The following is a 27446-nucleotide window of genomic DNA, read 5'->3' as shown; positions in this document are numbered from 1 at the left end:
GGAGATGCAAAGGATATTAATTTCTTTGTATTCTGATTAGCCCCTTGAAATATTTCAATAAAACCTTTACTCTAAACATCTCCTTTCATGATACTGTGTAAAAACATAAAGAATGCATAAGGGACATAAAGGAATCCACCAATGATTGGAGACAGGATTTTCTTTACATTGTCTAATAGACTCGTTTATTATTGTAAGCTGGTAAAAAGAGACTTATGATTCGTGTTGAAGAAAGAGTTATTTGTGCTTGATACATTGAAGACACTGTTCAAAAGCAGTTTGTCCTTATAAAAGGATGACCCCTGTAGTAATTCTTAGGCAAGGAGGGACAAATTCAACCAACAAAAAGCACATCTCGCCCCGAGTTCCCCATGATTTCTCTACATATAGCAAAAAAATACACACCAGGAATTTATTTGAACATGCACATCAGTGAGTAGCACAGTTCGGGCTACTCAGGAAACAAAAGGGAGAATATCAGCATTACCTAAATAAAAAAGAGAGGTGAATTACACCATTTTAATTGTCTTTAAAACACAGATAGGAGGAGCAATTAAAACAGCGTCCTAAATAGTACTAGCTAATGTAGATTACATAAGTATACAATATGAGTCAACTCAGAGTGCTCTGACAAGTAAACCACCAGTCCTAGAAAACAAGGCCCAGATCAACTGCTGAGGAAATGTTAGATCCAGATGTAACAAAAGTTGCTTTTATTTCAGTCCTGAATGCAAAACACAAGTCACATGTGAAGACAGCATTCTAAAAAAGGTGGCTCTGTTAAAGCAAGGAGGCCGTTTCCTTCTGCATTTTTATAACGTTTGAGTTCTCTTGCCGACATTTGCTTTCTCTACCCTTCCTCCCCTGAGCACTAATTTATCAAAAAAACAAAAAACAAAAAAAAAAAGAAGAAGATTTCAAGGTGCAAGTTGTACATTCTTATCATTATACCGTTTCATCTCTTTCTGGAAGACAGTATTACAATCAGTATTACAAGGTTAATTATTTTTCTCTGAATATCTGTTTCACATACATGTATTTCAAAATCAAAATGTTGATTGGGAAAAGAAACCTACCAACGAGAGAGTGATGCATCATACCCTTCCATTGTGCTGTGTCTTTCCCATCCCTTCTCCCTTTCCCTGTAAAGAGCTGTAAAAAATTTAAGGCAGATGAGGTATATTGCTGAAGGAAAAAGTTATTTTTGAAAAAAAAACTCAAAAAAACTTTTATTCTGCCCTTCTACTCAAGAAAGACGACTCAACTATAAATCTAGTGCTAGAAAAAAGCAGGAAAGACACCGTTTGCATGTACCTACTATGTCTTCTATTTCTAGAATGGCTTTTTGTTAATTTAATACAAAAAATAAGCACCTTAAGCTATGAACAGGAAAAGAACTTCATTATTAGTGAGTCTAGAATCCAAATGGAATTAAGAACACTCACTCAAACTCTTTCACTCATTCTCACAAAGGCCAATGCTACTGATTAGAATTGTAAAGTGCTGTACTTAGTATAAACACTGTATACACTGCAGACACTGAAAAATAACCCTCAAGCACGTTGTGTTATAGTTCCAAAAATATATTTACAGTCTATTACAAAGATTACAAATGGAAGTGTCTAGGTGACTGTATTACGCTAATTAAAATTATTTTACAGATTATTTTTCCTTAGGGACAAAAAACATTTTAGTGAAATTAAAATGATTTTTTCTAGTCAATCAAAAAATAAATTAAAATATCAAGTAACACTGTACAGTGATTTAAAAAGAAAAAAAAGGGGGGGTGGGGAGGGGCTTGGGAAGCAATCAGTTTGAGTTTTTCTATAGCCATCTTTGGTCCTAAATGTGGGAAAACACATTATGTAGCACTGAAAATACCTGTTCTTTTGTGATGCTCTGCAAGTAAAATAGAAAAATATAGTGCATTTTCAATGTATTCAGAGCCCACTACAGAGAAATGTGTGTACAAAACAAGACAGTATAAATAAAATTTACAAGTTTTACAAAGGAACATTTACAGGTTTTGTTTCTGTTATTTGTTTGCTTGTGGGTGCCCACATTATCAAACAAGACCAATTATGACCGATCCCTGGGATCTTTCTCTATTAAAATAATTATTACAAACAGCCCAATTCTCTTTGGAAATACAACAGTTCAATTCTGGGGTAGTTCATGATTTTCATAACTTTTGAAAGCATTACTCACAATAGGTATACATTCCTGAAATAGCTATAAAGACACATTTAATTATTGCTTATGAAATTCTAACACAGTAATCAAATAACATGGTTTAATAAATAAAGCTTTTAAAAAAGCCAGATCCCTCACCTCTTCCTGACGTGGTAAAAAGAGTTCTTTCTTTAAACAAACTTATCACATCAGTGTTCACAAATAAAAATACTCTTTTTTTTTTTTTTTAACTGCAATGGTGATATTCTCTGCAGCAAATTTGTTTTTGAAAGGTGAAAATTGTGAACTGCCCCTTTTATCATGCTTCAGAGTTCTAACATAAAACTTAATTCTTCCCTTTAATGTTTGGACTGCATTAAACAGAATAGGATATAAAATATATGCCAACTATTTCTCCTAAATTTCCTAAATGTTTGATATTGAAAAAATTGTGATGTGCTCAGATTAAATTTTAGATAACACTGGATAGTTCTTGCTTTCAGAGATTTGCCTTCACCAACATTCTTTAGATGAAGTGCCTAATCTTTTTTTATATAATCATAAACCTACAATTTGAGTGTTTATTAAATTCTGTCTAGTAAAATCACTCTATAAACAATCTGCTAAAAGTGCCTTATAGTATTTATGGATCATTATTGCTATTTTCATTGAAAAGAGAGTGTTGTCAGATCTTTACAAAAAAATTTCTTTTTAAAAAATATCAGAGCGCTTGGCAACTTGCATTTTCTCAACTACCTGCCAATTAGCAAACAATATCAAAACAGCACTGATTAAACAAAATTAAATTACATAAAAGGGATACCAATGTTCTGACAGAGATATATCTTCAATCATGCTATTTCTTTTTAAATTTGAGATTCTTTCAAAGGTACCCAGTGTAGTAGTGTGTCATAGATTAACACTAAAAAGGTCCAAGCTATAAACAATTTTCTAAAAGAAAGTCCTTATGAAGAATAAACACAAATGATTTTAAAAAGGAATAGTCTGAAATCACATATTTAAGGAAAATATTTCATTGATTTTAACAATAAGATCATGATTTTATTTGACAAATATATTCTTTCTTAAATTCTTTATGTACATTTTAAAAAGTCTATCAGATAAAAAGGAGGTTAGAGAGCCCAAGGTGTTTGGATGTTTTTCAGGTAGTACTTTGTTTATCGTCACTGCTGTTCTCCTGGCCACCGGTGGTGGATCCTAAATTCCCTTTTTATATATTCTGGTGGCACTTAGGAGTTCAAGTCTGTAGGTGCTTCTTAAACCCTCACTTCACTGCAGGAAGGACCCAGGACGTCAAGTGTCTGCTAGCAGCATTCTATGCGTATACTGAAGGCCAGGACTGTTCTCTTGTGGTCCAGCATCTCCCTCATAAGGGAGAAAGGCTTATCACACTTGGATGCCAGTTCCATGTAAATGGAGCATTTGCGCTCTCATAGTCTGAATGCTGCTCATGATTTTCTTTTGATGGCCCACCAGTGTGATCCCTAAACTCATCACATCCCTGAAAAAGACAAATGCACTTTATTGTTAGTTATCATACAAACATGTTATTTCATATCCAACTGTCATTAACTTTTTAATTAATCTGTTTATCTTAGGGGAACAGGATCTTATCTTAGAGTTCTTGGATATTAGGATTCTATTCCTTCACTGGGTTGGATTGGCAACCTGCATCCACATTCTCCTTTGTAAAAATCTACCGCTCAGGTTCTCAATGTGTCAATGATAAGTTATTTTTAAACTGATTTGACCTTTTATATAAGAAATTATCTTCTATACAGTTTTGATTCTTTTTTTTTTTTTTTTTTACTACAAGTCTGTAGTACTCTTTGGAATAAAAGAGAACAAAGTTAAAAAAAAAAAAGGTGTCATTCTAATTAAATAGATATTCCCTAAGGTTCTGACTGTGGATGTCTCAAATACAAGGTAATCCAACATCAGTAAAATCAAATTGATGACAGAAACGTAGAATTTTACAATTCTTGAACAGAAAGAAACTCAGGGAACATAAAGTTCAACCTTCACTTTCAAAATAAGGGAACTGAGGTCCTGCAACAAATTTAAGGTAGAGCTGGGACAAGAGTATTTTCCTAAATTCCCTGTCCTTATTTCAAGTCTTTATAGAATAATATAAAGCAAAAGTTTCTTTTCTAGTATCCTATATTCCATTTCCCAGGGCCTCTTGGGATGGTATCTTTGTGTGTGTGTGTGTGTGTGTGTGTGTGTGTATCAACATTTTTTTCTTGTTGTACATAAGCATATATGTATGCATACTTAATATTGTACATAAATAGGGCCATACTGTGTAAATTGTCCTGTAACTTGTGGTTTTCACATTACAACATATTTTGGCAGCTTTCAAAAGAAAAGAGAGTATCAAAGTCCTAAAGTTATTAGTAACTTAAGGTAAAGTTATATATATGTCTGTGCTCAGCCGTGTCTGACTCTTTGTGACCCCCATGGATTGTAGCCCACCAGGCTCCTCTGTCCATAGGATTTTCCAGGCAAGAGTACTGGAGTGGGTGGTCATTCCCTACTCCAGGGTATCTTCCTGACCCAGGGAACCCACATTTCCTGCATGTCCTACATTTCAGGCAGATTCTTTACTGCGGAGCCATAAAGTAAGGTTAGGAAATATTATTTGAAATGTAGTATTCTTAAGCCTATGTGAAGTTTAAAATGTTTAATTGTTAAAATAGGATACAGTATGAATGGAAACATTTTTTAGCTTTAGCAGATCAAGATTCATCAATGATCAAGCAAAGTATTATCTGAGTTTAATTAGCATGTTGTAATTCTGAGCATATTATTGCTTGTATTCTTACTTTAGTTCAATCATTTGATTATATTTTGGGAAAAAAATATTCCTTAAAGTGTACAATACCTGTGTTTGATAGCTTAAATTTGCTGTAAGCCAGGTGTATCTGTGTATGGACTATGCTGCAGACCTCTCCTGCCAGGCCAAATGACTGAGTTTAGGTACCTACAAGTAGTTAAAATACAGCAACAGTGGAGTACTGCGGTATTTCCTCGCCGAGGTCTAATAAGACTTTGAGAAGCACAGTTTCTCAGGAGAGTAGACTGCTTTGGAGAGACAGGTGTAAGTACATCAGCTCTACCCACGTGGTGCTTAGCAGAAAACCAAGAGCGCAGGCACACGCCAAAATTCATGTACGGGCCATTTCCTTACACTCCAGGGAAGACTACATGACTGCCGGCTTCCTTCTTATGTGAAAAAATGTGAAACACGCCTCCCAACAGTACGTCCATAGCATCCCGCTAAGAGAGCCTTCAGAACTGTTTCCCATTTTCAAACACACTGGCTCAGAGGGACTGCACCGCCCACACGAGTTACGCTGCAGCCCAGGCAGCTGAGGTCCAGAGACACTAAATGTGTTTCTACATCATCAGTGATGGGGCTGGAAAGAAAAATTTAGTGTTTTCACTTTCACTTCATAGCAATTTCAAATTGTTTTTAATCTTCAGGTTAAACAAATGGGTCAATCAATCATATAACATTCAAAGCTTAAGTTAAATTCTTCTTATGGTTAATTGAATTAAGCTTCCTTGAACTTCTCAGAAAGTGATCATACTGAATTTCATAATGTACTTAGAAAATGAAACTTTGAGATTTTTTAATGTTTGCTACAAACATGGTGAAAAAAAATTCTCTTTTGCAATGGAGAAAATTTCCCCAGTGACTAGGAATCTAAATAATAAAAGAGGAAGTCCCACTGGTTGATGTGCAGAATACTGACTATGGAGACAAATTAGACACCACTTACCACTGAGCCAGTTTAGGGCAAATATCTAAATTCTCTGAGCCTCAGCCTTGCTGTATGTAAAACTACTGACTTCACAAAATTATTACCATGAAGGTTGAAAAAGATAACGCGTTCAGAAGTCTGATTAGCAAAATGCCTGGGACAGGGTAGGCACTTAGATAATTTTCTTCCTGCTTTTGGGGTTCCTATGTCCTTAATAGATGGAAGATGACCTAATGTAAAATGCTTGAATTGACCTGATACATTCTCAAGTATAATTTTAGAAGTTGAAGCTTACTCAATAGTCATCCTGGCCACTGATTCAAGGGAGTTGTAGCCGGCTGCTGTGAAGTTATCTTTATATCTTTCCATCTTAATAGCTTGTAGCCATTCTCCAACTGAGCAGAAGGTAGTGAAGTCAGGAGTGTTTTGATCCAAAAGAGGGCTTATTGGCCTGGGTAAGAATAAAACAGGAAAGCAAATTTTTTCATGAACTACTAAAGAAAGCATGTCTTGGCTCCCAGAAAAATAAGGATATATGAAATAAAATTACATATTTTAATTGATGTTATAGTAACAAATAAACAGATATGCTACTAAAAAACTAATGTGTAAAGGTTGGCCAATAACTACAAACTCCAAATGGATAAGCAACAAAGTCCTACTGTATAGCACAGGGAACTATATTCGATATCCTGTGATAATCAAAATGGAAAGGAATATGAAAAAGAATGTATATACATGTATAACCAAGTCACTGTGTTATAAGGCAGAAATGAACACAACACTGTAAATGAACTACACTTCAATGAAATAAATCTAAAAAAAAACTACTAACTCCAAAATTTCTATTTTATTTAGATATGATGACTAGCAGATAGTATCTTCCATGTATTTTTCAAAGTACAGCCAATGACATTTGTAACCAGTAAATATTTGCTAATCTGCTTCTCTGAAACTAACTGGGAGTAAAGAAAACACAGACTTTCTCAGAGGGTGCTTTTGAGGACATAATGCATCCACTGTACTAATGGGACTCTTGGAAGCACCTGTGAGTTCATGCTCCTTCATAAGGGCCTGACTACACTTCAGATACAGTGCAGCAGGTTTACCGGACAACTGGAGCAGAATAACTACTAATCTACATTACCATGGAGCAAGCCAAGCGTAAAACATAAATGGGGTGGCTAGGCTCTTTTTAATGAGCATACCTCTTATATCATATATTGAATTACCTTTATAAACTTTAACTTCATGGAATTATTTTAGTATTAAACTTGAAACCAAACAATCCAACAGATAATATGGATATAATAATAATAAAACTAAGGCAACAGCAATAAAAATACATGTAATAGCAATGGTTTGAAAATGCAAAATGCCACTAAATCACACACATCCAGTTGAGAAATTTTTCTAAAATGATGACCAGTGATATTGATTCTAAATTTTTCAAAAAGCAATAATAATTAATAGGCCTCTTTCAAATTGATTTAACTAGGTTAACCATCTGAAAAGAAAAAATAACTTATATTAAAATAACAAATTTAATATGAACTTGAATAATTTAACACATACGTCAATATGCTGTTGGGGTGGAGCTGTGGAGATAAATGGTTCATGTGAATTTTTGAATTTCTCCCAGATTTCATTTCCTTGGCTATTTCTTACCTACTACATGTTCCCAAGGGTGTCTTCAGACTATTTGGGTTTCGAATCATTTTGTCTAGAATTCCAACTATCTGTTCAAACTTTGGCCTTTCAGCACGTTCCTTCTGCCAACAATCCAGCATCAGCTGGTGAAGACCGGCTGGGCAGTCCATGGGTGCTGGCAGACGATAACCTTCTTCTATCGCCTTTATAACCTAATAGCCAAAAGGATATTAAAATATTACTGACTGAGGTTCCACTAGAATAAAATGAACTGCCCAGGAGGCAAAGTGATTTATCCAGATAAGAGTGAAGCACACTGCTATGCGGAAGACTTACTTTCTTTTTCCAAAACATCCATGAATATTAAGCATGTTATTAAGGGGTGCATGAAGCTCAGGGTATGATGACATTTCCTAGCTAATTCAGCAATAGGGAGCAGCAATTAAGTTCACCCAGGGTGCAACAGATGGAAAATTTTTTAATGTCATCCCAGAGGTTTTCAAAAGGGAAGATGTTATGGAATGATTTTATTGTATATCACTGTGCATGTACATATTTTTTCCGTGGAATTTATGAATTCCTTGTTGTAAAAAGAAGTTCTGAGTTACCCAGAAGTAGTCCTGCCCTGAAAGTTTCACTTTCTGCAGAGTTCAAATGATATTATTTCAACAAGACATCCAAATATGTGAATGTACTATGATGGAGAATGCTCCAAGACACTATTGTTTTAAATAATATGAAGCTCATACACTTACTGAGTGTATAGTGTTACAAGATACAGTTTTGTTCTAAAAGTGATTTGTATTGTTCACAAAGCTATTGTATCACTTCTCAACTCTGAGTCCAGTGACCTCAAACAGGCAGACTGAAACCACCCTTGGGGTATGGAGTAGAGAAAGGGTTATACCAGGAAACAGGGAAAGGTTACAAATCAGAGTTTGCCCACTCAGAGAGCCTGGCTGTTCAACTTCATCAGTACATTACTGTCTATTTATACCTAATAACAGCTTAAGAAGCTTTGAATGGTAGTACAAAATAAGCCTTCATAAGCATTGTGCAGGGCAATCAGTCCAAAAAATATTTATTTAGACTTGGGTTTTTTGTTTACATGGAAAGCAAAAGTAGATTTTAAAATCAGAAATTGTTACAAATCTGAGCAGCACAAGGAAAATAATAGGAAGGCAAAAAGAAAAATAAAAACAAAATGAGGACTTGTAAAAAAATCAAAATATTATTCAAGGGGGATTAACCAACCTTTCCATGCTAATATAATAGTAGAATGTAGAGGAAAAAAAGACAGAAAAAAAAAAGAGGTAACCCTGAGTTTTTGAAGAAAATAGGACTAAAGTAGGCAGACAAAAGCTGGCTTTAAGAAATGTTGATGAACTTATTGTTTGCAGGGAAATATATCCTTCAGATGCTTGCTGACATTCAAAATTAGCGCATGTAAATATATAAGAGGTTGTAAGATGGAATAAGCAAAGTAGCTAGCATCAACAATTTTTCGAGAAAATTCTTAGTATAAGAACCACAGTGTTCACTTTTCTTTCAGGGAAATTGATACATGCAAACTGATAAAGTTTAAAAGTTAAAGAGATAAACTTAATTACAGTAATTTTTGAATGTTTTCATAAATATAAAATTCTCAGCCCAAACCCTGATCACTAGGTGGTAGATCCACCAGTTTATTAGACATCTTCCCTTGGGCTTTCCATAGTAACCTCATACTTTATTTAAAATTGATTTTTTTTTTTTTTTACCTTTTCCCCAAAGCTCTTAGTCTTTCAATTAATGACACTTCCAGTCATTCCAGTCGGAAAAGCTGAAGTGAGAACCATCTAGACTTTCTCATATGTATAGTCAATTAGTGACCAGTTGCTGATGATATTACTTCCTAAATACAATATATTCAAATGAGAGAAGCATTTTTTCATACATGTATATGGATCTCTCTGCAACCCTTTGGGGGTTCCTTGGTGGCTCAGTGGTAAACAATTTGCCTGCAGGAGACATGGGTTCAGTTCCTGGGTCGGGAAGATCCCCTGGAGAAGGAAATGGCAACCCACTCCATTTCTCTTACCTGGAGAAGAATCCCATGGACAGAGCAGCCTGGTGGCCTATGGTCCATGGAGTCTCAAAGAGTCAGACACTACTTGGCAGCTAAACAACAGTATGGACCTCATACAGCGCTGTAATTGGAAATGGCTTTATTCTGAAAACTAGGTTAGCGGGTTAGTGTAAATTAATTCTGCTTATGTATTTTTGTTTTAAATATGATTTACCCTAAAGATTACTATTGATTTTGCAAACATCAATTTTTTAAATGTCACCTTATATTTGTTTCATTAAATTGGTATTGGAGGGATAGGAGGAAGTATTATAGAAAATACCACAAATGTAACAGATTAAAATAGAACACACAGAAAAGATATACATATATATATGTATATATATACATATACATATTCTTGTAGCAAAGGAGCCATCATCCCATAGTTATGTGGTGGTCTTTACAAAATCTCACATTATGGGATTTTTCCGTCAGTGCTTTATTTTGAATAAAAGCTATGGAGAAAACACCTTGGCCTTTAGTCACTTTAATCAGTATTGATACTGAATGCTAACGAAAGTCATATGACTGAATTTAAAAATTTTTCCTGTTTATGACTCTATAACTACAAATGCTGGATATCATTGCAAAAATTCCTATAAAATATCCTTTTAAAAAGCACACTAGAAAGCATACACACATGGGAACTTCGCAAAGATCACAAATATTTAACTGCAGGAGGAATTCAATTAAAAAAAAAACTTTTAAATGCAAAGAATTTCATGTGGCTTTGTATAACACTCCAGGGGCATCACTGTTCTAGGATTCAAAACTGCTCTATGTTAAACAAGTTAGATAAAAGTAAAAATAACGTGCTTTGGAAAGCCGGATTAAGTTATTTAAACAGTGGCTCAAGTTGTGAATAAGGGAATAACTAGCAAAACTTGATATATTTAAAATGACCAACTAACAAACAAATGGGAGGGACATTTTTTTTAAACTGGGAAAAGAGTGGCTTTCCTCATATTTGAGGTTGCTTGTATTTGAATATATACAGTATTTTTCTGAATTCACAGGACTTTATCCCCGGACTCATAAGACTGGAGCAAGGTTTATCATTTTCTACCACCTCCTATTTCCCACTTGTAGATTTTTCTCAGAAGTCCTGAAAAGAACAAAGCAAGCAGAAAAATCTTTCCTTTCTCATTTCCCTCTAAACAATCTTTTAAAAGTACATCTAAACCTTTCCATGATTCTCCTAACATAGTACTCTTCAGTAGCTCTCCAATTAGAATTCTTCGGCTTTGAGCATAATATAGTCTCAAAATCTTTGTGCCAATGACTAAAGTAGAGTGCTATTAAATAACTCCTATAGGAATGAAAGAGTTAATGAGCTTCTGTAGTTATCCTACTGCATTACAGAAATTTGACAATGCCTGTTATTGTAACAGGGAACATTTATCAATACAAAATGACACGTCTAGCTCTCCAAAATACAGTGGTTTACACATTTTTAAAGGAGCAGCAGCAAAACAGAACATTTAAAATAAGAGATGCTCTCGACTGGCAATAGATTTAGGGACCCTAAAGTTCCTAAAGCAATCATGCTCCTCCCTACAGAGGCACCAGAGATGTGTGCTGGGAACCTCGGCCTCTACACAGCAGGGTGTTGCTGTGCAGTCAGTGAGTTGGATCTGACTCTTTTGAGGCCCCATGGACTGTAGCCTGCCAAGCTTTTCTGTCCATGCGATTTCCCAGGCAAGAATACTGGATTGGGTTGCCATTGCAATTTCCTTCTCCAGGGGATTTTCCTGACTCAGGGATCGAACCCGCGTCTCCTGCATTGGAAGGCAGATTCTTTATCGCTGAACCAGTGGGAAGGAGTTTTGTCATAATTCAAGGCAAGCCTGTTGAAGATAAACCCACCTCATGGGATGATGATTCAGGCAGGACTGAAGCTTTGAGGCTCTGCAGGTTTTATTTGGTTAGCCTGCCAGAAAAACAACTTATCCTTTTAAGGATACAAGAATTATAGTAAATATTTATTGAATACTTACTATATGATTAACCCTGTCTTAATTATCTCACTCAATCTTTACAGAAACCTTATTAGGCAAGTTATTATATTGATTCCAGAGACAAAGAATTAGAGGCGCTGAGAAGTTAAGCACGGAAAACATCATAGAGCTGTTAGTAGAAGGGACAGAACTTGACATAGACTGTCTGACCAGAGCGGATGCTCTTAAGAGCTGCTTATATTTCCAATTCGGAAAACAAACAGTGCACTGTTGCAAACAGTTACATATTCTCGGAAACAGCAAAACACACACACACTAAGATCCCTGATCCTTCACTTCTTAAAGCATTATGTAATTATCCATGAAATTCATTTGAAACAACTTTTTTGTAAAATTACTAGAACCCCCTTGGATTTGTCTGTCTAGATCTTGTTTTAGTATTCTAATAAGAGTCAAAGAACAAGAGAAACACATTGACAGCAATTTCTAATTCTAGATCATTCCTAGAAGAAAATGAAGTGACCCGGGTACACGGCATTGTAAGGGAACATCTATTTATCCATCAGGGGTGCTTCTTCACTACAGATGTAAAGAAACACTCAGAAGACAAACTCATTTGCCTGCCGAGATGTATTTCAGTGTTATTACTAAAATACAACCATTGCAATTAAGGGAAAAAGGAGCATGGACAGACCCCATGATAATGGGAATGTAGTAACTCAAACTATGATATAACATGATTGGCTTCTGTTCTCCTGTTGTACCAATTTTCATCTCATTAACTTCATACAAACATGACCCATTTTTATGCAATTAAATATTTGGACCCCACATACAGAATTATGACAAAGTTTTACCAAAAAATCTACACTTCTTTTCTATCATAATATAAAAGAAATCAAAGTAATAAATCAGTCATAACTTTTAAAAGGAAAAGTTAAGGGCTCACAATTTAGTTGAGAATAAATTTAGTTATGAGCATATTATGTTTTCAAAGCTTTCAAATGTCTTTTCATGGGCCATTTTAAGGAATTACCTTTATGTCTCCTATCTTTATGAAAGCTTAACCTTTTATTATCCTTATGACTACCAACTAGTAAAACTAATGATGTATTGGCCTACCTTCAAATAAGAAGAAACAACTTTGTGGAAAACGATAAACAGAAAAAAAAAAAAGCAATCCACAGAATAAGAATTTTAAAATTTCATAATTTGACTATGAAAATTACATTTGGACTAACTAAGACATAAAAGTGAAGTGCAAGTTGCTCAATCGTGTCCAACTCTTTGCGACCCCATGGACTATACAGTCCACGAAATTCTCCAGGCCAGAATACTGGAGCTGGTAGCCATTTCCTTCTCCAGGGGATCTTCCCAACCCAGGGATCAGACTGAGATCTCCTGCATTTCAGGCAGATTCTTTACCGGCTAAGCTACCAGGGAAACCCAAGAACTGGAGTGGGTAGCCCATCCCTTCTCCAGCAGATCTTCCCGATACAGGAATTGAAAGGGGGTCTCCTGCATTGCAGGCGGATTCTTTACCAGCTGAGCTACCAGGGAAGCCCATGTGAATTAAGACATAAAGTCAATTAAAAGCTTCTGTGAATACCAAGTGTAAGTATTTTCAATTTGTGTATCACTTTTTCTATTTGACTGCATTTATACACATATGGTTGCACTTTGAAAAGTCATTAATGAAAAGGGCTAGCCACCTACGAATCTTAAAGAAGAATGAAAGCTGGAGATGTATGGGGGAGCCTGCTCTCCTGGCTTTAATCGCAAATGCCTAGATTCTAACTGTTTCTATTGCAGTGAAAACTCATGGACGTTATGGGCACATGAAATACAATGAGCAGTAATCCTGGGATAAATCTTTTTGGGTGTAGGTATCTTCATACATAAGAATATCATTTTTTCCTGAGATGGTCTTGTTCATTCCCCTCTGCAGGTTGTGGCCAAAGCCCCCAGGCAACTGCCTGCCTCACTGATTTTACAATACATTCGCCCTCCATATCCTGAGACTGCATCTTCAGATTCTGTATCCGTGGATAAAAATACTCAAAAAGAAAAAGGAAAATCAGAACATTCCAGAAGGCAAAACGTGAATCTGCCACATGCTAGTTACTATTTGCACAGCATTTACATTGTATTTATACCTATTTATATAATATTTGTATTGTATTAGGCATCATAAGTAATCTGGAGATAATTTAAAGTACACAGGAGGGTGTTCACAAGTTTAGTGCAAAAACAATGTCATTTTATCCAAGGGACTTGAGTATTCGCAGATTTTAGTGTCTGCCAGGGTCCTGGATCCAATGTCCTATGGATACTAAGGGGCTGCATGCTCAGTCACTTTATTTACGTCGGACTCTCTGCGACCCCATGGACTGTAGTCTGCCAGGCTCCTCTGTCCACACGCACGCATGCCCTCCTCCAGGGGATCTTCCCGACCCAGGGATCGAACCCGTATCTCTTGCATCTCCTGCATTGGCAGGCGGATTCTTTACCTCTAGTGTCGCCTGGGAAGCCCCCTACTAATAAGGAGCACCCCTTTTTTATTTCTTCAGAGTAACCACAGAAACCCCACTTTATTTAGTTTTCAGCCCAGAGTTTTGTGGAGTTCCTGACAAACTTAACTATTAACTTAGGTCTTGATTTATCTTGTTTCACATGTCTTCAGAAAAGTCTCTTATAATCCAAGGTATTTGAAAATGTGAGGGTTTTATAAAATCCTTGACAAATTTCTAGCAACTAAATTTAAATCATATAAAGTGATTTGATTCTTTCAATCGAATCTTTAAAATATTAATATCTCTGAAGAATTGATAAAAGCATAATTTTCAGAAAAATAAAATATAGTCACATAAACAGAGGATTTCCAGAGACATCAGGGAGTTGGTAGATCATTTAAGTCTCTCCATAGTCTCCTACCTGAAGACTCCAAGTAAAAAAGCTTTCTCGAGAATTATTTTTACTACAGTAGAATTCATTATTTTAAATTCCAGTTTTTCCCACCATTTGCATATTGAAAATGAAATATATAATTGCTCAAATAGCAGTTTCACATAAGTATAAAATACTGAATATTATCCTTTAAGAAGAATGTTAATATCAATGTCACTATAAAACCTGAGCTGTGTAGGTAATCTCTTGCATTTAAATTTAATAATTCAGACCTCTGCAGTTGAAAAGAAAGAAGAAAGATGGTGCTTAACATTTTAGGTCAGAATTAAACACTGTGCTCTTAAAATTTCATTTGATCAGTAAAAATATTAACACTTGACAGATAAAATATATATTTATGATATTTAATTTTCAAGAAAAACAAATGGGAATTCTAAAAACTAAAATAGAAGATATTTGTTTTTTTCTTAACCATTTCTATTATTTGTTTTTAGAAGTTAAGTGAACTTTACATTTAAAGTTATCTTATATTCCTGTCATTCCTTTATGTTTGAATCTAGTACAGAAGGAAGGTGTCAAAAGAAATGAAACTCTACCGAGTGTCTAGGGAATGTAAATATTTCTCTTTCTCTGCCCCAAGGATTTGTTTGCCCACATTTTGACAGTCCATGAAATCTTTGACACTGAGACCTGTCAAATATTAACAGCTTTGCCTCTGCCAAACGGACTTATCATTTAGACTTTTATCTTCAATAAAACAAAACCGACAAAAAAAAAAAGAAACCCCCCAATAAAAATGTTTTATGTCATTATTCAACTCAAAATGGTAAACGACTTTTTCAAACCTCTCCTTCTTTTGGCTATGAATTTTTTAGTCAACGCAGAAATTTGTTTAAAAAAGTACTGAAAATCACCTTTCCAACAAACAATCTGATTTTAGTTGTTTAAAAATAACTTACTAGTTTTAAGAAACATAGGAACTTGATAGGGAAAATTCTAAAATAAAAAAAACAAAAATACTAATTTTATATAACAATGATTATGATCCTTTTTTGAAAAATAGCTCAGTTTTAACCTTAGTTAGCTTCTATTGTTATGCATGCTTATAATATCTCAAGAATTCAGTACTTCAAACTGGTTCGCTTGTCACATGCTTCTTCTAAATGGTAACAGAGACTTTCTTCAAGCACCACTTTTTTTTTTTTTTTTTTTTTACTCTATTCTTCAAGAGCATGCATGTTTACCATTTCCAAACTCCTTAAAACACTTTTTTCATCAATTTGCCCCAAACTAATCTTCATTTCAGGGGCTTCCCAGGTGGAGCTCGAGGTAAAGAACCTGCCTGAAAACGCAGGACACGTGAGAGGCGCAAGTTCAACCTCTGGATTGGAAAGATCCCCTGGAGGAGGGCATGGCAACCCACTCTGTATTCTTGCCTGGAGAGTCCCATGGACAGAGTTCACAGGGTCGCAGAGGTGGACACGACTGAAGCGACTTAGCACACACATACACTCTTCATTTCAGATCAGTAAAAATGTACGGAGCTCTGTTACAGGAGAGTGACTCGGTTGGTCCACATACACTTCACCAAGCCTTTGTTTCTGCACTTTCCAAAGTGGTGAATTCTCTCCTCAGCTATGAACCAAGGTCTTTTCCATATTTCCAGTTCAATGCAGGCTGCCTTCCTAGATTTTACACTTACTCTACTTCTACCTAAATTTCACTCACATTTTCAATAAAGGCATATGAATCTGACAGGATTTGTAAGTTTCTGCCTTACAAAATGTTAATTGCATAAAATTCAACTTATAGAAGTAAATATTGAGTTGCACTTATGCTATTGTTGTTGTGCTAGTCGTTCAGTGGTGTCTAACCCTTTGTGACCCCATGAACTGTAGCCCGCCAGGCTCCTCTGTCCCTGGATTCTCAAGGCAAGAATACTGGAGTGGATTGTCCTTCTCTTCATCAGGGGATCTTCCTGAGTCAGGGATTGAACCCAAGTCTACCTGCATTGCAGGCAGATTCTTTACCATCTGACCCACCAGGAAAGCCCTTATACTATATTGTTTTATAAATGGTCTCTTGGAGTGAGAGGTACACACCGGAGAGCTATCATCAGATTCTTTTCTCAAAGGTTAACAATGTACTTGTTGCCTTAGTAACAGAACATACATTTAATAAGTTGCATTTTTAAAAGAAATTTCCCAAGATATTCCCATTGTGATTATATTCTAAAATATTTCTATGAAACACATATTGGTTGTTAAATTTAGGTTATCTCAGGAAATTAAAATTTAACTAAACCAACCAACAACATAATTTAAACAGATTTTATCAGGAAATTAAGAGCAAAAGAAAGATAAGCTTCAAAGACAAAATAAAACACAGCCTTCCTTCTCTCCCCTCCATAAATGAATCTTTTACTCAGGTGATTCTCCCACTATAGCTGTTACTTTTATTACTTTTATTAATAATCAGCTTCATTACTTTTATTAAAGAAGTATCCTCTTCCGGCTTCTATTACGCCCAGAGAATTTAAATGAAAGAGAAAAAGCAATTCTTCAAAATGAAGACAAAAGAAAATTAGTTGAACCACTAATTCACAGTAATTATTGTGATAATCTGTGGTAATAATCGTGAAAACTCAGCAACCATGGGTTTTAGATCTGTAACAGTTTCTTCTTATGAGCCAGTACCTATAAGTTCCCATAGAATGAATGCTAACACGTTAACCCTTCTTGTCTAAGTAGCATAACACCTACATCTTGGTTTGACATGTCCCAGTAAGGCCTCTCTCCGTAAGACATAACTTCCCACATGACGATCCCATAGCTCCACACGTCACTGGCTGACGTGAATTTCCGGTACTGGATGGCCTCAGGGGCTGTCCACCTTACTGGGATTTTTCCACCCTGTATTAAAGGAAATTGACATTTTAGGTATGTATAATGACACATAAATCATTCATCGTAGAACCATAAAGCTAAGCTAAATGCCTGTGCATTTGGTTGACAATTCAGCAGTATCAGGTCTATTCATCTTGAATTTCTCCAAGTGTAGTTCAAGTTACTAACTTGCTCTTTAAATGTCATGGTTAAGTTTTCAATTCTAAGGCAAATCAATTATGGACTTACGTGGTTGTAGGGCCAGAGTCTAGTCAAAACGACAATGACAAATCAGGTAAAATAACTACTAAAATGGAAAGAAATATTGGAATAATAGTATACAAGTAAATCCTCACATATTTTCCTTTTTTCTAATCTTGGAAACTTACAAGAGTTAGCATAGTTAATATTTTCTTAAAATCTTGAGTAAAAAGTGGGATTATATTTTTCTGCTACAACTATAACCACTAGTAACCAAAAGTTGTATATGTATATTATATACATACAAGCATCCTAATATGAAATAAGCCACTGATATTCTTATCATTACTTCTCCTCTTAGTCTACACGAAGACTGTAAAAATGATGATGATTCTTCCAAAAGGAAAAAAAGTCACAACAACAAAAGGTAGAGATCAGTTTGTCCCTTTTCTCCTGTTTTGTTTTGTATTATTAAACCCTGCTTTCTTGGTAGGAAAATTGGCAGGAATATGAAGAGGTGCAGTAATAGACTTTTTCTTACAGTCGTTGTATAGACAGCTTCGGGATCGTCCTCTATAACCCGGGACAGGCCAAAATCTGACACTTTACAAACAAGATTGCTGTTGACAAGAATATTGCGAGCTGCAAGGTCCCTGTGAACATATCCCATATCAGCCAAATATCTCATTCCAGCAGCAATTCCTCTCAGCATTCCTACTAACTGAATGACTGTAAATTGCCCATCGTGTTTCTACAGGAAGACAAAAATGAAAGTCCAGTTAACCATACTTTGAAAAGAGAAAAAAATTACCTTGAAAAATGTCTGCACATAAGTTATTTTCTGTCATATAAGAGGAATTACTACTTAATTTTCTTCATAATATAGACATTTGTGAAAAACAACAGGTGATGATTTAACTTGATAGTCAAATAATATAAAAGAGTTCTAGTAATCATTTATTTATATTGATATGTAACTGGCATTAATTAATAATAGCTTCAGAGCACGCAAATCCAAAAGTATTTGCTAATTTTTAAGTCAAAGTTAGGGAAAGTGAAAGTGAAATTCGCTCAGTCCTGTCCGACTCTTTGTGACCCCACAGACTATACAGTCTATAGAATTCTCCAGGCCAGGATACTGGAGTGGGTAACCTTTCCCTTCTCCGGAGGATCTTCCCAACCCAAGGATCGAATCCAGGTCTCCCACATTGCAGGCAGATTCTTTACCATCTGAGCCACAAGGGAAGCCCAAGAATACTCGAGTGGGTAGCCTATCGCTTCTCCAGCAGAAACCCAGGAATTGAACCAGGGTCTCCTGCACGGCAGACAGATTCTTTACCAACTGGACTGTCAGGGAAGCCCCAGAATAAAAGCAGAGATCGTCAGGAAGTTAGGGAATGGAATATTTAAAAAAAAAAATCCCTGACAGCTAATAAGCATTTTACCCACTTGCTAAAAATTTATATAAATAGTCTAAAAATATATAAAAGGATGAAGACACATATATTAGATTTTTTTCTCCAAATGGTAAAAAAAGGAAGGGTGAAAAAATTTTTGAGTAAAAATGGAGAGAAATTAAGAGGTAGAAAGGGATTGTACCAGCTGACTGTTTTCATCTTCCACTTTTCATTGTTGTGCTGTAGGTTGGAATATTACTTGCCACAAAGGTTCCCTGAGGTAGATGTGCTAATAAATGGGATTGAGAACTCTTTGCAACCAACGGGCCACCATGTATTTCTAACCTATTTTTAACCCACAGATTTCTCCAGTTGAATTCCAAATACGATGCAAACTGACAGCGGTCTGAATAGACGAATTTGCTAAGGGATGCTTTCTTCTAGAAAGTTGACAGCTATGCATATTAACAAGACACAGCACGCACGTCAAAATCCTCTAAATGCTTATTAATCTGCATTGAATGTTCCATTCTAGATCATGTATGATCTCTGCATGTTCTCTTCCTCTTACTATTTTCTCTTCGCCCTTTAAAAAAGGTTAACACCTCTCACATTCTTAGATGAAAAGTCTGAACATAAAAATATGTATGTTTTTACATTCAGAACTTATTATTTATAAAAATACCATACTTTAAAATGTTAATAATTCATCATTTTAAGCTTGATATTCATATAACACTATAATAGAAATGGTTCCACAGAACACAGTCCTACCAACATTGAATGGTTATCTCACTTTTTCTCTGTATTACCTCTGTATTTCATTTATAATTGTAAATTTGAAAAAGTCAAATGCTATCTACAACAAGTATTCCAATTACAGGGCTTCCAGTATCCTCAGTATTTGTGGTAATATATCAATGGAAACTATTTTTAAAATGACATTATATTGCTTAAATGCTCAAAAAATCTTTCTCAATCCAGTCTTACGACTTTTTAAAGCTGCTGTTCAGAGACAATTTTGTGACCTGCTCAAGTTTCTACTGTTCCCATTTTACAATGCAAAGAAAAGTTCAGAAAATTACATTGGTAACAGGTATAGTATATTTAGAATGGGAGAATAATTTTGTTACCTACCCTGAGAAATGCATCTAGGGCTCCATTTTCCATAAATTCTATTACAATCATGACTGGCTTCCCTAAAATTTAAAAAAAAAAAAGATATATATATATATGGGAAAAAAAAAAGTGTTGCTTCCAAAGCTGTAATGTAAACTTCAGATTTATTCAGATAAAATACCTAGTGCTCTTCTGAAAGACTGACTGGGTGAGTGGTGAGTATTTCTAACATTTCTAGTGCTACTGCTAAATGCAGAGTCATTAACTGTCTGTTTGGAACATAGTCATGATTGATAAAATTAAACAATAAAAGCTAATGTGTTTTTCTGACTCCTGTTTTGTGAACAAAACTCAGAGAAAATGACACTTTACAGAAAGTGGAAAGACTAAACTGTCTACATTTATGACTTTTGAAGATAAATGAAAATATCTGTCACTCCATCTATCTATCAAATTTATTCTTTAATTCTCAACCAGCATTCACTTATCCACTTTTTGCCTGAGAGGGTAACACAAAAGAAAATTATTTTAGTCAGTTACACATCCAAGGAAAAATTCATGAAAAATATGCAGTGTATTTACAATTTGATTTTTTAGTATCTGTGAAATAACACTGACTTCTGACAGTCCATTTGGTAAATGAAATATATTGTCAACATGTACCTCTTGTAACAACCCCTTCCAAATGGACAACATTTGGGTGGTCAAATTGCCCCATGATGCTGGCTTCACATAAAAAGTCTCTCCTTTGCTTCTCCGTGTAACCAACTTTCAGGGTCTTTATGGCTACTGCAACATCTCTTTTCCCTGGGAGTTTCAAACGGCCACTGCAGACTTCTCCAAATTCTCCTAGAGTAACAGAACAGGCAGGTGTATTTTAATTACAGAAATATCTCCTCTCTCAGAGTAACTGCATTAAATTCTTTAAAAGCACTTTTAAACTTTTTTAAACTGTTACACAAACTACTAATTTTTTAACTGGCTTAACAAAAACTCTTTCAGAAACAACAATTAGGTTTGAAATACACTGCAAAATGTACACTGTTTACGGGAGTATAAGGGCACATTAGCAAATTCTGCATACCGCTATTGTTTTCAGGACTTGAAATACCAACACTTCTGAAAGATTTAAAAATTTGGAATTCATATGTACTTAGGTTTGCTAGATGTAAAGGACTTCATCCAAAAATGTATAATTACTGTGAAGATACATTGTACACATAGAAAATAATTTTCCTTTTAAATAATTAATACATATTAATTTTCTACATGAAATTAAACAGTACAACAGCTACAAATATGACAAAAAATAATAAAAATGAATGCTTAGCAGGAAGATGATAAATCGAGTCAGAGGATATATATTCCAGCAATATTCACAACATTCTAATTATTTTAAATATAAATTCATATCTTGGATGGGCCAGAACTATTATGAAATAGCTTACAATAGAACAATATCTTAAAAATCCAACAAGAGACAAAAGATACACAATTCTCTGCACCACATGCTTCTTTTTCACTTTTTTTCTTAAGATTTCATAAACAAGTACAGGCTCATTGCTTCCAACATTTCAGGTAAATGCAAAGGTTCTATACTTGAGGTATAATTATTTGCCTGTCATTATGATGTATGACTTTCGATCTTGGATAAATGGAACAGCTGAACAAGGAAGCTACAACAGCCTTACCTGCGCCAATCACACGCTCAATTTTAATACAGGAGGCATCTAGCTCCTTGGCGAATTGATGGACAGCTCTATTTGGGTCCTCATAGGTTTCAGGGTCAATGTAGGTTTTGGTGCCTGGAAATTTAACTGTAATGATGTAAGAAAGCGTGACTGTGATGAAGCAAAGCACTTATTGTGCAGTCAGCCCAGGAATTTCATTATGCAGAGTGCTCCTTGGAACAGTGAACTTGCTTCCACATCACCTGATTCACAGCAGTTTTAACAGACTACTTCAGTCTGCAGGCGCATAGGTATTATCTGCAAGCTTCTATAGGTAACATAGGATCCAGCTCATAGGTGACTGACTGAATTGCTTTTCCAGTAAATCAACAAAAGACGGCACCAAAATTCTCTGACATGACTCTTATCAGACTGGAGGTTTAATTAAATTCACTGCTATCATGGCATAGTTCAAGCCATATTGAGGTTTGTAATGGACTTGGAAACACATTTGTAAATCTATCAGTCAGTCAATCAATCAAATTAATACACTGGGAAAAGAAGACATTTCATTTACAGGTAGCCTACTACACTGACAGTAATATTAAAAACATTTAGACATCTTACTTATTCTTTTGATTTATTTTGTTAAAGACCAACCACCGTTGACATATACATAAAATTATTACAAGCTGTGAGGGACTGCTATCACAAAACCAGAGAGAAATCTACTAAAGACACAGTTTCTTCTTCACCTTGAAGGGCAATAGAAGCCAAATGTACAAAGTTCAGAATAAAGTTAAAAAATTTACAATATTCCTGGGATCTGCTAACCATGTATGACAGCAATTTGAAAGAGGAATGGTTTATATGAACTTTCAATTATAAGGCTCTGGAAGTTCTTAACTGCTATGAGGAGGTAGTCAATACACCTCAGAAAAGGTAGTCAAGATTCAAACAACATAGAATCATCTTAAAAGTTAAAATTGTCTTAAAACGCACCCAGAAGCATGCAGGTAACAGATAATGCTATGTCAACTTTAAATCAATTACAATAATGTATTCCAAATCTAATCATTTGGTTAAAGACAAAGATAAGATAGATAGGCATATATTTGGTTATATTAATGCAATGAAAATAATTACACTATATCCTCAAACAAAAACTTTATTGTTTTTTAACAAAGCCACTGAACAATCTTTTCATTAAATCTTACTATTTGGAGAACAATATATTTCTTTATGTATTACACTGCAGCCTAACTGTGCTTATGTCATCACATCAACTTGAAATTATATTTTTAAAATAAACACATAACAAACAAAAAGAAGCAGAATGTATAAAGGAAAAATGGGATTTAAAAATCTTGATTTATTCTGTTGTAGTTGATTGTTTATCCAAAATTGATTGTCTTAAACAATTACTGTTGCAGTTTATAAAACTGACAGATGCTCATTTGTTACTAAAGCTGAACATGAGAAAAAAACACAAGAAGAAAAGAGAGAGGGGATAGAAAGAGAAAAGAGAGAAAGAGGAGTACAGGAAAGAGGGGGGGAAGAGAAAAAGAGAGAAGGGAAGAAAACAATAGGTTAACCTCCTAGATTGGCAGGCAGATGGAGAATGAGCCATCTTCTCCTTTTTATTCTTTCTTTCATTTTTTTTTGTTTGATTTTGCGATAAGGGAGCTAGATTGGAGGTAACCTTCTGCATCTCAAATGGGTCTCTGATGGTTCTTTATTCAAGTTGTCACAAAACATTTTGACAGGCCAGAGCAATTTTGGCATAAAAACATGAAATACTGCCCAGCTTGGATTTGAAGACTTTGTTAGAAGAAATGGTAGGAGGAAACAAAATGTAAATTGGAATTGGTTCACTAAACTCCTCCATTGTGTTTATATCTTTAAATGTATCTCTTGGGGCCATGGAGAGTGGAGGGCACCTGATACAAATGACTGGATATTCTATTAAATTCAGTGCTCTAAAAGCTAGTTAAATGGTTGCTTTCATGTTTCTGTAAAAATTCAATCTGGTGTCTTAGCACCCAAGAAAATTGTCTGTATACTAAAAGAATAAAAGGACACCAACCTGTAAATAGCTGGCGACCACAGTGTTGTACTTTATGTACTGTAAATACAGTCATAAAATCAAATAAAATGCCCGGTTCTCATCAAATGACAAGAAAAGATATCCTTGTAAAAAGGGTGATTCAAAAATATCAAGGATTTACCAAGATAGGATATCTTAAGTGTATTTCTTTCATTATTCGTTTAAAAATGGAAGCTTTAAAATAACAATTTTGACACAGTTTCTGAATATTTTGGTTTGTTGCTTATTTTGATTTAAGAGTGTGAGCTTTTTGTGTTTTAATATCTCATTTACATCTCTCATGAATGTTGAATATCTTAAAACCACCACTGATACTTTGCTCTAGAGATGAAAACTGTTTATACATACAACAAGTTCCAGTTTATCTTTTCTATGTTAGCAAGTAAAACACACAGCTTTATTTTTTCTAGTTACAAACTGGATGTCAAGTGTGAAAAAAGGGAATGACATCAAAATATTAAAACTGAATGATGACAGTTTAGCAGAAAGCTATACAACCTGTTTTAGGCAAGCCATGTTTTAATTTACCTTCAACATGAACTTGCAAGCTAAAAGCAAATTAACTAAGAGGCAGTATTTGATCATTTGGGGATGTCTTGGATATCCTCAATAAGCAAAGAAAAGTGACATACTGATTAAAGTATTATTAAATGATTCTTCCATCAAATTATTCACATATGGGTAGAATCTGGGATTCCAGGAACTACCGTCTTATGTTACTCTCTTCTATACATGTTTACTGTCATCTATATACAAGCGACACAAAAATTAAGGCATTCAAGTTTTGATCCTCTCCTTCCTGTCTGGGGATGTGTTAAAAGTATTCTCTCATGTCAAGAAAGAGAAAAAAATGTAACTTCCACTTTTTCTGCATATCCTTTAGCTATAAATAGCCTGTGATACTCTCATCACTGGGACTTGTCACAAAATCACTGCCTGTTAGCAAGAGGAAGCACCAACATGAGGAGTATGTCAATAATCCCAGGAGAGGGGTCATAGAATCACATGTGTTCAGTCATAATGAGGGGTAGATTTGAGTTCAGTGAGGCTTAAACCTTCTACAATTTGGGATATTCTCTTTAAGAAAAAAGATTCTACACATAACTTGTTAGAACTCTTCCAGGGCCTTGAAAGGAGTCTGCAAAAGTGAGGGGCCCTGAAACTTAATCATCATGATAAAGCCCCCTCTGGTCATAACTTTTACTATAATTTTTACAGTCCTAACACCCTCCCTGCCTTCAGTGGTTTGAATTCTACAGTTTCATCATTGATTTGAATATGTATTATGTAAAGACACTTCTCTTTTGAAAACTAAAGTCAAGGGAATTATTGGTTCAACAATTAATAACATGCTGAAGAAACTTAGGAATGGTAATAATGGTGTTCACATTGTGTTTTTTCAACCACACACTTTCTTGATTGATGCTACATCTTCCCATGACTTAAGAATCAGAATGCAACAGTATCTTCTTAGATACTGACACAAGAATTTGATGACTAACATAAAAATAGATGTCATTCTTATGCTATTTATAGGAAATTTATCTACCCATGAGAAATTTTAGTAAAGAGTATGGTTACTAAGAAAAATTATACATAAAATTATGCTTTCAAGGATTAAAAATAGGAATACTGGATTTGTATAAGAGCATCACCCACTGGATTTTACTTTGGCTGTAAAAAGTCAGCGTATACTCTCAAAGCTCTCAGGGTTTCACTTGCCATCCATGTGCAACAACAGTAAGATTAATGCAGTTGAGCATCTATTTTTTTGGTTCCCTGAGCTATGCTCTGATATAATTTCTAAAATGAACTTTAAGAATCAGGTAGCTCAAATCCACAGGAAAACATCAGAGGACTGAATCCTCTGATATTTTGTGTCTCAAAATATCCACCTGTGATGGCAAGTTTATAGTAGATGGACAGAGAGAGGCTCCTTAGTCTATTCTTTCATTATAGCATCACTCATTGGGTAGAAAAAAGGGCCTATCCTTCTAACTTGAAATGAATTCCTGAGCTAGAACATGGGCACATGCAACATTTAATGAATCATTATTAGGATGATATGAAACACTTGGGCAAAGATTGCAAAAGGAACAATTGTGACATAAAAGCTGCTGAACATCATTTCAGTTCTGTTAAAACTTCTTATGAGAGATTACATTTCTGAATATATTTTTAAAGAATTCACATTATATTTTCATTCTACTTATTTGTTCAAGTGCTTTAAAGCAACATTTTGAGCTCATGGTATATTTTCCAGCCTGATGCATCAGGAATTTATTCATGCCAATACTGACAACCAGATTTCTGTATTAACTGGGGTAAATAAATAAAGAAAAGCCAAACACTTACAATGAAAGTAAAGCTCTTCATCCCCTTCTTGGTCAGCTTTGCTATAACCACAGTGCCTGGAAAAAAATAAAATTTTTGATGATCTCAATCAATAATCTAGCTTTGTGTATTTAAAATTCATATGATATATCTTAATTACTTAAGAACTTGCTAGTTAGAGCTATAAACAAAAAACATAAACTTTCTGTCCATAGTTCTGAACTCAATAAAAATACAGCAATTCACATGATTTGAAAAATGCAAAGAATATAAAGTATGAGACACTGTGGAAGGGACCTATTTCACAGATTTATATTTACCAATGAGTGAATATTTGCTTATATTTTTCCCTGAAAAACAGCAACAACAGGTTTTAAATGGCTTCCACAAACCATTAACTAAGAGAGTAAATCTTTCCCCAGGTCTCTCCTATATTTATTATAAAAATCGAACTCTGAAAATAACTAATAAAAAGTCACCCAACAGAAATGACACTACTCATTCCTCTTCTGACCTTGGGAGAATGAAAATTTATTGACCTTTAGTGTTTCACATGAGACAAAGAACAACTGCTTTTACTAGTTAACATTCTAAACTAAACAATAAGTAATAGGCTGACACAATTCTGAAAAATCAATACACTTTACATTGGAGATTAGAACGAATCGCGTTCTACCTTCTTCCAATGATGAAGCCGAAGACCATGAACACCAGAATGATAGTCCCGGCCACTGCGACCACAGCAATTATAATCACAGGATTCTGCTCGCTGGAGACGGCCGTAGCTGTAAACAGAAGCAGGCAAGGCTCAATAACATACCCCACACTATTCAAGAACTTGGCAGACTAGACAAAATCTTACAAGCAAGATATCTATGCTATTAAATTCACCTTTAACCTAAATAAATGTATTCTACTGTAACAAATTTAAATAAACGTTTATTTTTTAACATTTTAAGTAAGTGGTAAGCACAATGCTTTCATCTATTTTATATTCTTCAGCTAGAAAAGATCCCTGCAAAATGCCTTATTGAATGGTGATCGCCTGCTTGGTTGTTGGATACTTAGTTAAGATCCAAGAGATAAAGATTTTTCATTTACAATTGCTAGTAAATCTCCATTTTTCCCCTCAGTAAGGTACTTGATCC

The 27446-nt window shown here is 34.9% G+C and overlaps 1 protein-coding gene across 6 annotated transcripts in view; it reads right to left on the bottom strand.

Moving 5' to 3' along the window:
* Nucleotides 1-203: 203 nt before the first annotated feature.
* The window catches only part of EPHA7 (EPH receptor A7), a 199461-nt gene continuing 172218 nt past the window's right edge, over nucleotides 204-27446 (bottom strand). For 2 of the 6 annotated variants that reach the window (XM_065911294.1, XM_065911296.1), the window contains exons 8-17: nucleotides 26975-27083; nucleotides 26320-26375; nucleotides 21879-22004; nucleotides 20851-21036; nucleotides 20206-20267; nucleotides 18213-18422; nucleotides 17348-17497; nucleotides 7629-7822; nucleotides 6256-6411; nucleotides 204-3694 (exon numbers count right to left, since the gene is read on the bottom strand). In XM_065911294.1, the coding sequence (XP_065767366.1) occupies nucleotides 3580-3694; nucleotides 6256-6411; nucleotides 7629-7822; nucleotides 17348-17497; nucleotides 18213-18422; nucleotides 20206-20267; nucleotides 20851-21036; nucleotides 21879-22004; nucleotides 26320-26375; nucleotides 26975-27083 (1364 nt within the window). In that variant the 3' untranslated portion in view covers nucleotides 204-3579. Of the gene's footprint in view, nucleotides 3695-6255; nucleotides 6412-7628; nucleotides 7823-17347; nucleotides 17498-18212; nucleotides 18423-20205; nucleotides 20268-20850; nucleotides 21037-21878; nucleotides 22005-23232; nucleotides 23327-26319; nucleotides 26376-26974; nucleotides 27084-27446 lie in introns of those variants that run through there. The other 4 variants (XM_065911295.1, XM_065911297.1, XM_065911300.1 and 1 more) reach the window with 3 other exon arrangements.

Source organism: Muntiacus reevesi, chromosome 19 (genome assembly GCF_963930625.1).
Source record: "Muntiacus reevesi chromosome 19, mMunRee1.1, whole genome shotgun sequence".
In the NCBI taxonomy this organism is placed as follows: domain Eukaryota; kingdom Metazoa; phylum Chordata; class Mammalia; order Artiodactyla; family Cervidae; genus Muntiacus; species Muntiacus reevesi.
Note: the sequence above shows the minus strand (reverse complement) of the source record. Positions and strands in the feature narration are given on the sequence as shown.